Source organism: Larus michahellis, chromosome 1 (genome assembly GCF_964199755.1).
Source record: "Larus michahellis chromosome 1, bLarMic1.1, whole genome shotgun sequence".
Lineage (NCBI taxonomy): Eukaryota > Metazoa > Chordata > Aves > Charadriiformes > Laridae > Larus > Larus michahellis.
Window position 1 is genome coordinate 136,063,561 of NC_133896.1, and position 14,203 is coordinate 136,077,763.

The 14,203-nt window shown below is 39.2% G+C and overlaps 1 protein-coding gene across 1 annotated transcript in view; it reads right to left on the reverse strand.

Moving 5' to 3' along the window:
• Positions 1-230: 230 nt before the first annotated feature.
• SMS (spermine synthase) overlaps positions 231-14,203 on the reverse strand; it is a 50,373-nt gene continuing 36,400 nt past the window's right edge. The window contains exons 10-11 of the mRNA XM_074604931.1: positions 4,503-4,618; positions 231-1,408 (exon numbers count right to left, since the gene is read on the reverse strand). Of these exons, the coding sequence (XP_074461032.1) occupies positions 1,366-1,408; positions 4,503-4,618 (159 nt within the window). The 3' untranslated portion in view covers positions 231-1,365. The remainder of the gene's footprint in view (positions 1,409-4,502; positions 4,619-14,203) is intronic.

Here is a 14,203-nt window from a genome sequence, read left to right on the forward strand (position 1 = left end):
AATGTTGATACTAGGTGCTGAAGGAAAAAAAATCGTCATGGTTCAGGATTTGACTGTTTAGGGAAATAGTGCACTTTTTATTCTATCTTGGAAACATACAGAAATGCACAGAATGGTTATGGCCTTCCTACCTCCTTTGAAGTGGTGGGATCTTTTAAACACTGAAAGCAAAGATTTAGGAAGTACGTAGAACATTGTTAGAAAAATATAACTTTTCAGACAACATGACAAACAGTTAAAGAAAAATGCTTTATCTTTCAGACGAAAACTCCAACGCAACCTAGCTTCCATTGATTTTTACACTGAAGTGAATCTAATTCAGCAAGAGGCACACACAACATGATCGATCTAGGGCAACACGACCAGGACTTGCCCTACTGAAGTATATATACATTCAATATTTCAAGCATTCAGTACTGGTGCACGTGAATCTAGATCACACCCACGTTCCTTTGCCCTCTAAAGCAACCTTTCCTTCTTCGAGAACCCAGTGCTTCCCATAAGGCTGAGGAGTGTATGCCCACAAGAACCTCATTACACTCGATTTCTTGCACTGTGGTGGGATGGAAAACCAGCTTTAATTTTCATGCTGATAGAGTTCAAAGTGCCTCTATAACCTACTGTTAAATCCATATCAAAATCCAAATAATCAGAGTGGCAGCAGCTAAAGAATTCCATGAGGTGAAAGGTCAAAGATTCCTCTCCTGCAGAAGACGTTACAGCAATGATAAATGAAACGGGAGTAAATAAAAATTAAGACTTTCTTCCCTTTGCAATGAAATGAAGGATTTGGGGTATCCTTTTAGAAGATTCCCCCCCCCCCTTTTTTTTTTTTTTTAAGTTATGCCCTTCTCTATATGGAAGCACTGTGGTGTTCATTTAAAAAAAAAAATCAAACAAAACTCCCTCCATCCTTAAAAAGCACCATAGATAAAAGTCTGGTGGAGAACAAAGCAAAAAAAAAAACCAACCCAAAAGAAACTCCATGGACAACCCTTCAGGGATGAAATGCTAAAGATGTCTTTTTTAATCAATCAGTTTGTGAAGATCTACAAAAAAATAAAAAGGATCACATTCTAAAGGTTCAGTGCATTCAGCAGCTATATAGTTTTGCTGCTAATTCATCTTTAAGTTGACTTTCAAAAATAACACCCTAGCTCATCAAAATATACATTTTCCATTTGCTTTTAAATTAAAATAATAATAAAAAACATTTAAAGAATTCACAATCAATAGCATGACTAAGTTTCAGGATCATCTACAGCGTATAATTTAAAGGTTCAAGATGCCAATATGCAGCACGTAGCAGGCCTATATGCTCCATGCAGCATGTACATTTAGGATAATCTCAAATAATCTTGGTGTTCAGATGTCAGTTTGTTTCTTCCAAATAGTGTAGAATACCCATCTGGAGAAAATACGCAGTTAAGGGAAAAAAAGCAATGTTTGCAATACACAGGTGAAATGGAAGTAGTTCTTTTCACTTACATTTCGATTCTGAAAACTTCTGGCAGCTCGTAAACATGGAGTAGGTAAAACTCTCAAAAGTGAAATCTCCTGGAATCCTCTTTTTGGCTTATCAGTTCAAAAGACCATGCCATTTCCACTGAAACCAAAACCCTTTGCAATCCCATGTTTTTTAATTCCTGCTGCAGATTTTCAGGTGGTGCATTTCTTTGCATTGCAACCACTGAACACAAACTACAGAAGTACTTCGGGAAGAGCCATCAAAACTCTGATCACGTTCACCGAGTTGGGATCCCTCTTGCTCATCTTAACTGTAAAGCAGCAAGCTTGACTAGGAAAGAAACATCCAGCTACCTAATTTGTGAACCCCTAATGCAGACACAATCAGGCACAAAATTAATACTGAGATGTTCAGTAGCTGAACACTAGGTGTCCAGGTATCTTACTGGGCAAAGATTTAAATGTCTACTGCCTCTTAAATACCTCACCAGGGGTCCTGTTGGAACACTCACTTAACATACGCATCTAAATTTTGCCTAGACTTTTCTCTAAAAGCTTCTGCAGTGTTTGCCTTATGGACTTAAACGCTTTTCAGAAAGCGGACCTTTATGTCGCCCAGACTGAGCTAAAAGTAAATACAGAACAACTGGCAGCTGTATCAGTGCTCTTTTTGCTGCTTCTCCGGGGGGAGATGGACCCAGCTTCAGCACAGTCACACAGAAGGTATGTTCAAACCACAGTCCTCTGAGGTACTCCTGGCAGGACAAACAACTAATCCTTGAGAGCTCTCTTGCCGTGCTGGGCACAGGAGAGATATCAGTGCTACGTAATTCCACCTGCTTCTGGAGATATGAACATCACCCAACAGCTGCAGAGCAAGGCATAGATTTCTGGGATTTATAACTTAATAAACCCACATAAAAATACATGCTTTTCTGTTTACACAGCAAGGTCACACATGCTCCAGATGGGAGCCTCCATGTTCACCATAAGGTCCCGGTGGAAACCTCAGATACGCATATGCTTTCCTTAAAGGAGAGAGCTGGCTTTTATGTCAGCAGCTACTTAAATTTCAGACTACCCCCACAGCAACACTGGTAAACACCAGAATTTCAAGTAACAGTTACACTAGATAACAATTCTTGAAGTAGGCAAAACAAGTAACAATAAAAAGCAATAAGCCAGCTTAGCACTTCGGCTGCATTCAGGTACTCACGCAGGTAACTTTTGGTCAGATTACAAAAATGAACATTTGCCTAAGCGAAAAGATTTGTTCAATGGCTCAAGAGATTTCAGGCACTTAAATGAATGTCACAAGTGTGTCACATTCTTCAGAAAGAAATAAACCCCTAACTTTTTGATTACTTGTCACAATTCTACTGTGAACTATCAAATCTCTCAGTCACCTGTGAAACAGCCTTTAGGTGTAATCTTTCATTCAGAAAATACTCCTAACTTGGAAATCTTTAAGTTGCAAGTAAGATGACAACCTGTACCTGAAATGCAGGTAAAAGCCTATCAGAAGTCCAAGGCCAAATTAGAGTATTCACTTTGGGCTAATCTGAAGTCATCAAGATGACTCCTCCTTTAACATTCCTGTACCTATACTATTATATCATTAACTCATTCAGAAAAAGCAAACTAATAAAGCTTGCTCCATTTCTCTAAGAACTGTTCACTTTCAAGCTCCATTATACCTATTTAACAGCCAGTTTTAATAAATATATTGCTAAAAATATTTCATACGTTAGCAGCATTTAAATGTATTTTTCAAAGGAATGAAGTAGCATTTCAAACTCAATTGATTCAGAAACGTTTTGCATACTTCCAAATAAATAATGCAGTAAGTATTTAGAAGACTTTCTGAGGATGCACACTTCAAATCACATACATGTTGCATGAAGGCCTGGCAGTTGTAGAGGCAAAAATAACCAATTTCCCTGAAACTGTAAGCTACAAGGGCAAATATCTTCATATCCTATTTTACTCTTTCTTTCTTGTCTTGAAAATGTTAAGATCAAATCTGACTTTCACTGGAGAGCTGACAGTAATGAGAAATAGGAGGAGCCTGTTACAGTCAGTGTGGAGTCCAGAACAGCAGGCTACAGCATTAAACAGCGTCAAGATTAGAGACAGAGAAGGGAGGCAAAATGAACACACAGAACAGAAGAAAGACGGTGTCAGAGCTTCACACGCTTAACCTATTATGAGTAAGCAGATCCTGGAAAGGTCTCCCCTGTCAAGAGAGGGACAGCTACAGCAGGCATTACCCTGTAGAAACATTTTCTGGGAGATTACACAGAAGTGGTAAACACTCAGCGCAAACGCAGCCAGCACAACCACCCTACAGCAGATCAAAATGCTCCTCTAGAGCTAATGGCTTGAAGCCAAAACTTCTAGCTCCTTGTATAACTTGCCTACCACCCACAAAATGAAGACATTCTGAAGGATTGTTTTTAAGCAATGGGATGTTGCCAAGAAACGTGTATACCGCTCCACTTGGAATATTTTTTCTAGGAACACTAACTAGTAATGATTGCTAGGAATCACTTCTTTTCCCTATTAAAAATCCAGTTTGAGCTGTATGTTCAACAATAGATCTATTAGAGAATACTTAAAGATCTGGATCATGCTAATCCATATAAAGTTAGTTTGGGTTTTTTTTTGTAAAAGTAAAAAGGAAAAAGAAGATACAGCCTTGACAGAATTCCCAGGCAGCGTTACCCTCATCATACAGTTTATCCTACTTCGTGTAAACAATACACTTGGAAACACTCAAAAACATTAATAAAAACATAGCCTGATCTTGAAAGGTACTGATCATTTCACCAGCTGTGAATTTATGGCACCTTTAAAAAAGAATTCCTGCAATTATCCTCAAAATAAAACTGCAGTAGCTCATTTACTATAAAAAACATTAATAGCATTCAAATTAGAACTGCATTCTTGCTCTTGAGTTCATTACCTCCAAGCAATCTAGGTTTGCCTGATTGATTAATACACACTCTCCACTCTTTTTCAGTCTTTAAGGATACAATTCCATGTAGGAGGGAACGCACACAGTTTCTTTTGAAAACTCCACAGGACAATAAAGCCTGCTAAGCTGTTCTTCGTACAGAGTCAAGGCATCCGTCAGATTGATACAGTTTCCCTGAAGAAAAAAAGAATAGTCCCAGTTACAATCAAACAAATACACAAAATTGCAGATGAATATATACATTTTGATATTAATGCAAGGCTCACACACGCTTCAGAAACAGATACATGCTGTTCTTAATATTTAATATTTACAAGGCAAATACTGAACAGCTTGTCTTCATTCTGCCTACAGCAAACAACAATTTGTATCTTTTCAAGAAAGGGTAAGTAACAGGGGATTATCTATCTTCCCACTAGCAGTAGCAACCATTACATTAGGGCTTCCAGTTAAAACGGACCACCATGTGTTGTTTACCTATAACATCTACGCAATAACCATTTTCTTTATGATTGCTTACATATATTAGTAAACAGTATTACAACATCCAGATTTTCTCAAGTATTTAACATTGCCTGGGTCTTACAACATTAAAATGCATGGTTTACAAATTACTCAGCTTTTGTTTTCCAGGTACAAGACGCCAAATAAAGACCCACCAAATACGAATGTGCTGTTGCTGTGGCACAGCATAGAGACAAGACGTTTTGCGATTCTGGTCAAGGGGAACACGATGTTAATAGTCCTTGGCAAACAGCATGTGCACATCCTGGGGCAGGATGAGACATCTTCAGGAGACGTGTGTCCCCATCCTTCCCTAACGGTTGGGTTTATCAGCTTATAGTATAAATGCCTTTTACCTTGACCTAGCACAAAGCCTACTTTCTTCTTATTTCTAATTAGTAGAAACAGAGGCATTAACTAGCATTTCTCCAGAGCTATTTTCAACATAAAAATTCTCAGCTTTCCCACACATTTTACCACTCCTAGTGGAGGAACAACGAACAATGCTCACCACAGAAGACAAAAAAAGACAATAAAAAAAGGGAACTTTCACGTTAATGAATACTCAGTTCCTACTAACTTAGCATATGAGCCAAAGTCCCACAAAATGATGGCAAGAGACCCAAGGCACAAAAGCTGCTATTTATCTCAGATCACAAGAACATTACCCTAGATGATATGAGCATATGCATTAGACAGAAAAAGGTCTAGATAAATCAAAAAAAATAAGCGAAGAAAGAGTTATTTACTAATACAGCCAGCTTCTTGGTTTCTAGATGACTCTTTCTGTTCATGACTAGACAGGCCAAAAGCCTTCCAGCATAAGCACTTCCGAGCAGAGTACTGCTTTTGGTCTTTAAAAGCCTTGGACTTTGCAAGAAAGAGAGATATGAACGAGAAAGCCTACAGCAATAGACTACACCTATGGCATGGCAATATCTCCCTCTGCTCTGAATGCCTTCTGAAAAAGTTTGCCCATGCACACACGTGCATAATTTGGGGTTTTTTTTTTAGTTACTGAATGAGGTATCTTCTCCCTTCCTGCCCTTAGATAACGTGTAACTTGCATCTGACTGAATGAATGCAGATGGTTCAACTAAGAAAAAAGAGCTAGTCCTAATTAAAAACCATAGCTCTTACAGTCACAGCTTATTCAATATTTTAAGACCTCTAACTTGAAACTAAGGTCAAGTTCCATAGGACCCCAGGAACAAAGGATTTATTCAATACTTCCAAAATATCTGCACTACCTATGTTTCACATGTGTGTGTTGCTCTGCAAACACATTGTGAAGCTTTTAACTCCATGAGAACGGTCTTTAAGAAAGCTGCGTTTTACTGTTTAACTTCTGCTTCTCAGTGCTCCCTGATTTTTCAAAATGGCCTTTAAATACTTAGGTGCACAACAGATGCAACTGAAAGTTAATTTTCACAGAGCAAGGAACTAAGATGAGTTTAACCAACAAATACTACCTGTGCTCTCAAACACAGTGTACAACGGGCAGAGGCCGTAACAAGCAGAGATCTTCTTGGAAATCAGTACATCTAAACAGCACATTCTGACTTCAGTATTTAAACTATGTTTTCTATTTCTTTTTATTGGTAGGATTTTTTTCACGACATATTTAAAACATTTATATTTCCAGAGGAAGTGAAAACAAACTTCATCCCACTGTTCTTCCTCCAAAATTTTTGCATCATGCTCAAGTTTTCACAAGTGGAAAAGAAAACCTCAACTTAAAAAATCCTATACACAGCATCTTTTAAAAAAAAAAAAAACCTGTATTCCTGAAAGCAGTCTTTCAAAAGAACTTGGATAAAACACGTGTTTGGTTATCATTTTGATCATATTCCGTGAACAAACGTGTACTTGGTTATTTGGTAAAGGAAGATGGTGTGCTTTATATTGAATATATCATATTTGGATCTGGGTATCAGAGAACAGAAGAGGTTTGTAAAAAGGTATGAGACAAACGCTAACTGAGCACAACTGCACAAAGTGCAATGAACAGACTACTGTGGCACTTGTTTAGTAACCTGTTATTATCCAGGGGACTGTAGCAGTTACTCGGCTCAGCCGCCCTTTACCAAACATGTAATTTTGTTTCAACATCAGACTAAATGCAAAAGAAACCTAAAAAACAACCTGTGTGTGCAATTTGAGTCATAAATAGAAAACACTGTGAGGTAATTTATGGAGCATACCACTATTACGGAGGAAGTTTAATAGGATACAATGAGATAGAAGTATCCACAGTTTCTTAGCCTGTCGCTTCAGTATTTCAGCCTTTCTCCCTTCTCCAGCAACAGACAAATCACTGCAGACAGCATGGAAAGCAAATTACAGGAACAATAAGACATGCCAATAAGCAATTTTAACGTTTCAAACCCGCAACTTCACAATCTCCAAATCAAGATCTTACCTAAAGGTTCAGATACCCGACCTCTTCTCGAGACACACCATAGGATTTTTTCATAGTTCTGGACAGTTACAATTTTTTTGCAATAATTTGGCTTTACCCAACAAAAAGCTAAGAATTGGAAAAAAAATTAAATCTACAAAACTTAGATGAACTTATTTCCATAAAGAGAAAAATTATTAAAAATCACTTTTTAACACCCTTCTGTAAGAAGCGAGCAGCTTTATCAACTAAGCCTACAGTGTTGATAACTATGTCAATCACATTTAGATGTTCTTGTACCACTAAAATACGACACAGGGAACCAAGCCTGGAATACAATACAGTGATCAGTCTAATAACCTGTGTTCACTTTAACTCCCCTGTCTAATGAAAATAGTTATGTGGTAGAGCAATACATGTTTTCTTCCAAACAGCAACCATATACTCAAACAAAACTAATATTGAACAGTGTTTAATAAGGTTTAAAGCTGATGACCTCACCAATTATACTTTTTCAAAAGGAAATAAGCAAAATCAGACTTTCTTTTTCCTCCCACACTGCTCAGTCAACTTTCAACACATACAAACACCCTACCAGGCTCCTCTGCCTGCCCCCCCTTACTTAATCTTTGTACCATGTCAAGCAATTTGATAGATAAGAACACTGAAATTTTTTTTTTCCTCCTTAACAAGCATCTCTCTGACATGAAAGCAGCTGAAGTAGTTTTACACTTTGAAATTAACCAATCTGCATGCATAAGACCTTGTTTAAGACTGATGATCCCTGAGCTGTTTCACAGCCTTTGCATTCGGAGCCTGCTCAGTGCTTGTACGCATTTTGACAACTCATGTCTGTCTCCCAACACCAATTCTTCTGGGCTTTCATAAGGCATACATTCTGTAGTACCATGGGTCTAGTCTCCATGTTTCCAGAGAATCATGCTGAACAATTTAAATAATAAAAACCGTTTCAGCCAGACAATAAAAAACATTCTTTAAAACGAATAGTAAAAGAGAGTTTGTTTACATTAACCCTGTAAGTTCCAGTTAACTTTACCCACCTATAAAGGGGATGTGTCCATCAACTGATTATAGGTTGCATTTAGGCCACTATACCTCCTCCAACCTTGGAAAGTAAACTAGTGACCGGAAAGCAGATGGAAGTCCCCTTCCATACTTGCCCATTTCTTACACATGTCATTCTTCACCTCTTACCCTACATGTCACTGCTACAAAACATCCTTGTCTGTCTCTATACTAGAGAAGTTTAATTTTTATTTTCAGTTTAACATTGTTCCCTATTTTTATTTTGTAATGATAAGCACAGGAGTTGAACATGGCCAAGGTTTTTTTTCTTTCCTCACTTCAGAGTGACTAAGAAGCAAGCAGATACATACAGCATGAAAGACCTAGCATCAAAGCTAGGTTTGAGTTGTGGGTGACAGGGATAGCTTTTAAGGAGATAATGGAGGCAAACCTGACTGAAGGTATCTCCACTGGCTAAACAATCAATTAATTTAAAACTGAACTCTCAGTAACACAAGGAAATGAAAAGTCTGTTCCTTAAAGACTCCCAGACTGCCAAGAAATCACACAGGCTCAAAGGGACATACAGCCGTTCTTCCCACCTCCTTGCACGCTGCACTCAAGGAGAACCCTGCTCCCTCTTTGGAAGTGCTAATTAGAAAACCCACACAGCAGCCAAAAAAAGGAGCATAACTATGGAGAAACATCACGGTGGTCTGCACGTTTTGAGGGCAGGGCCACGCCGTATTAAGAGAGTGGCCAGGAAGCAACAGCTTGGTGAAGGGCTGCATGTGCATGTGGCAGACGTCTGATCCCCTGCACCAGTGGTTAGCACTGTTTACTGGAACGCAAACCTGTGAGTGGTCTGTTTCTATCCTGCCTGGGTTGGATGACCCAGACTAGGAAGCAGCAAATTCCTGTTCAGAGGTATTTTTAAAGGTTCCACTTCATAAACAAGCTGAAAATGATAGTTTGCTCAACCTCAAAGGATTAGGTCAGCAGAGCAAAAAGCTAGCACAGAAAAAGGCGTTTTCATAGCTACATGTAATCCACTGACAGGCAGAGACAACCTTACTATCAGTCTCTGCATCGTGCAGAGTGCAGTTTCATGACTGTTGGGACAATCCTCAGGTGCTACATAGAAGGTGCAGGATGGCGATGGTTCAGAAAAAACCCCACAAACGTATCACACTAGTATCTACAAGTACACATATTCCACTGAAGCTCAAAAAAATTACTTAAGCAATCTAAAAATCATACTGGCTTTTAGAAGGTCCAATAGCATAAGAACACTTAATGTTTTCAGAAACAAGTCACTGGGAAGGTCCATTAGAGATGAAACCGGACCTCAGGATACGCCAAGTTGTCACATCCTCAGTGACTCCCATTTCTCTCCCCTGTGATGGCTGGAAACCTGCACCTGTAACTGGCTCCCCCTGAAGAAGGCAACACTGAGCACCTCACAGACCTTGACCCGTATTACATCACTAAACCGTCTAAAGCACCAGCTTCAGAAGGAGAAGGAAGAACAGCAAGCCATATGACCCTTAAGCATCACAGTAGCGGGATTATGTTCAACAGTAAGTTTTCGCAAATAAGCCTCAAGTCTTAAAAATACAGATAGGACTGCAAGTCCTGCAGGCTAAGGACACCTCCCTTTGTCCAGGTCTTATGTAGGCTGCAAGAGTCTCACTATGGACAATGCAGCTAAAAAAGTAAGGACGTGAAAAGCAAGGCTGCTGTTCATTCAGGTAAGTTTTTGTTCTCATTGCAATTACTATTTATGGATGTGTAGAGCAAGTATGGACATGTTCTTCTACCTGGTACACTTCAGCACAGACTTGCAGCAGCAGAGAATGAGCTCCATAAACTGCCCTTTCTATCTTTCCAGAACTGAAACAAGCAAAAAGTCCCTCCTTCAACCTAAAATTGGCCACATATGTTCTTCCATCCCCTAGGAATATGAATAAATAGTCTGAAAAGCCTTTTACAGGCAGAATCTCTCTATAAATATTAATAAACTGCTAAGCAATATTAGTTACCAGTCTCCACCTAGTGGTGAAAGGATATTCTGCATTAGCTTTTGGAGACTGCTTTGAGGATCACCATGGCATCCTGAGGGAACAACCAGGTGTGTTAGAGTAGCATACCAAAAAAGAATTCTTTTGATAATCTCAAATGATAAGCATACCTAAATAAATTATCTAGAAAAAAAGTAGCTTTTATCTATTTTCTATCAATGTGCATAATATACTCTTGTATTTCATAGCCAATTACCAAATCGATGAAAACACTAATCACAACTTGCTCAGAAACACCTAGCCAAAAACCCACACCAAAACCCACCACATCTTCATTTTTAAATCTCCCTTCTCCTTTACACAGAGTTTGACTTTTGCCAAAGTTTTAAAAAAGAAAAAATCTCCTCTTTATCTTCTCCACTACCTAACTTCTTGTAACTGTTCATTTCAGACCTCTGCTCTGACACACTCCTGAAATTACTAGAATGGCCCTCATGATTTTCAGCTGGCTTTGCATGAGAACTTCTCATTGCCTGGCTGCTTCTGGCAAGATCTCAAGTAAAGTCAGGCACACAGATCTGGGAAAGAAAGGCATGCATGGTGTGTCACGCTTGAGTAAGAATTATCATCATTACCAAAACTCGAAGTAATTTATGACCTGCAAATGCTGAAGTACATACTACAATCATGAGCGTTGCAGGAAAAAGAGACTACTGACAAGCACAAATACTATTTTAGCTGTACAAAAACGTAACTGATTTACGTTCATGAGGCAAGCTGCAAACAGATATCATCCCACAAGAAAATGTGATTTCATAATAATATGTTAACAGATCAGCCAGTGAAACCTAGCTTTTTGCTCTCCGCTTGACATTAGTGCGCTCCTACCTACATCACGATTGGTTGCTTTTATTGAGCACTCCCAGGAAGAGTTTTGGTTTTGAAAAAATTGTTGGTCTAGGAGCACTTCTCAGCTCTTGGGTCAGGGTGCATACCCCATTCTTAACGCACTTTGGTCTTCATTGAAATAAAGGTTATCAATCAAAGGAAGCTAACATACACCAGCGCATTTTGTCAAAGTTTTTTCTTTTGTTGGTAATGCACATACCATCCTAAAAATACACTATCTGCATTAAGGCCTACAAGATCTAATCAAAATCAAATTGGCCTGCCAATCATCTTTAGGAAACCCATCAACTGTGCAGCACCAGACAAGACTCTCAGCCAATTGGAGCAACGGCACCAACCATTTTGTCATCTCCTGCAGATGACAAAGAGAAAGCATCATGCCATCTGGACAATGCAATTATGTGAAAAACAGATTATTTCTGTGCACTGAAGCTTTGATGAACTCATATTTTAAGTTAATTAATCAAAAATACCATTATGTAACTAGTAGGATATTAGGAGCTTTTTTCTAGTTAATGCACATGAAATTATTAACAACTAAGAGGCAGGAAAAAGCTCTCAAAGTTCAGAGCTGTATCAGTGCCACAACAAAAGCCCTAATTCTCAATTAGGCTGTAAACAGTACACAGAACTCTACAGGAAAGTATCCTGAATGGGAGTAGAAGAGGTTATGCTGCAGTCTAAGGAGAATTACTATTTTCTCTTAGCACTGCAAGGCCTATCATTATTATTTATATTGCTTCCATGTTATCAACCTACTAGCAATTGTTTTTATTTCCAGAACATGCCTATTTTAAAGACCGTTTTCCAGACAGTGCTTCTGGACTCTGGAGTGCTGCGGTTAGGCAGCTCTAGACCCTGCCTTCTAACAGCAGTCCTGAATAATACTTGTAGCAGTCTGCTCCTAGTAATAACAGAAAGGTCTAGTGTACTGTCTATTGTAAAACACCTCAAAATCAATTCATGTGCTGAAGAGAACACTTTCCAAAACTCGTGCAGAGCTCAATGAAGAGGTGATGAGCATTTCCATTTTTTTTTCCCCAGCAGTGGCATTTAGAGAACCAGGCAGCAATACAGTAGGTGAAAAGCTGGCATCCTGTGAAAAGAATTTCACTTTTGGGTAAAGCATGTCTTGAGCATTGAAATAAATGACATTTTAACAAGACGCACAAGGTAACCCGTGCAAGCAGAACTATCAGAGAATAGGCCACAAACCACAAAGGACAGAAGTTCTGAATATTAGTAGAACATAATGTCAAGGCAGAAGCAGCAACTATAGCTACTGTCCAAGACAATGGCAGGACAATGACCCTTTTGCAGCTTCTCTCCTATGAGACATTTCCTCGTCACAACAAAGGCTCTAACAAATAGGTGGACATTCCCCCAACTGCTTTTCATTATGATATTTAACATATTTTATGTTTTTGAGAACCAAAATGCACTTTAAGAAAGCCGGGGGGTGGGGGGGGGATGTGTGCAGGGAGCACACACAGTCCTGGATTTTAAAAACACAACTGCCTTACAATGCATGCGATTCCTTCAGGAAGTAAAGTATAGCCTGCTATCTAAGATAAGCATCCTGGAAGTAGACAGTTGGAGTAAAAGTAACTTAAACTTCCAATGTTAATACACAGAGCTAAAAAAAGCTCATCATCAGAGCATTCAAAACCTTTTACCAGATCCCAGTTTGTGACTAAGCTCAGCTACCAAAGTCGGTAGTTGTCACATCTGAACTTCTGTCCATGGTCTAACCCAATCCTTTGGATATCCAGCTTTAATTAGTTTAATTCAAAATCTAATTTATAGACAGATGATTTTATTTAAAGCATCCCTAAAAGTCTGTTCTTCCTATGATCAGATTACTGAGTTTTCGGGGCGGGGGGGGGATCTTCTGTTTGTTCCTGTTTTTAAATTAGGATCAACTGGGAAGAGGCTACAAGGACCATCGAATGGGCTGGGTAGTGTATCAGCAGATATAGCAAAAGCTCTGATAGCTGTTCACCCCCATGTTAATTTTCCTTTTTTCAACACCCTCAGGAAGACTAAGTTGCCAGAGTGTACTGCTTCGACACTCCGGCCCTTTCACTGGCTACCAGTGGCTATCAGTTAGCCACAAGTCCAAACTCAGTCTTCAATTTTAATACTGTTTCTTTCCCATCCTGCCACCTTGTTGCTTGGGGACTGTGAAACCGATATCCCACAGTTTCTCAATGGCTTAAACCCACCAGGGCTGGTGCAGTACTGGCATCCTTTCTTCCTGTGCAAGCAGAGAGGCTGGAGAGCTGGCTTATCTCCTCCCATCAGGACAGGACAGGCAGCAGGACTGGGCTAGCCTAAACCTCTATTGGTTTCAGCTGACACAAACCCACCCCCCCTGTACCCTGGCTGCAGCACAGCCATCACTCCAGCTTCTTCCCAGGGTCCTTCTCCAAAATCTGACACGTACCTCTCCACAGACATACATCTACGTACTTCCTAATAAAGTGGGCTAGTCTCAGTGTGCGTGTTACAAGTGTGACAACTGCAACACAAATGCTTGCTCTGTCCAAAAAATGTAGTGTTCTTCCAATATCACAGTGTCAAATATTTCCACTATTAACAGAAGAGAAAAGCCATTAAAATTCAGTGTGATACAACCCTTATTTTACATTTCAACCCCCTATTTTACATTTCAAGCACAAGATAGTTTATCTTGCCCATGCAACCACAGCATTTTAAAATAAAGCAGCACATTAAAGATGCCCAAAACCTCATTCTATGAATTTTGCATTTCTTTATAAACCTACCCAATTTTACAGTAAACTAGTTCCTTTACATGCCTCAGAAACTTTACGCTGATAGCAACAGAGTCCAAGTGTGTAATTTTAGCTACATTATTTCAGATCTTAACAAGATTGT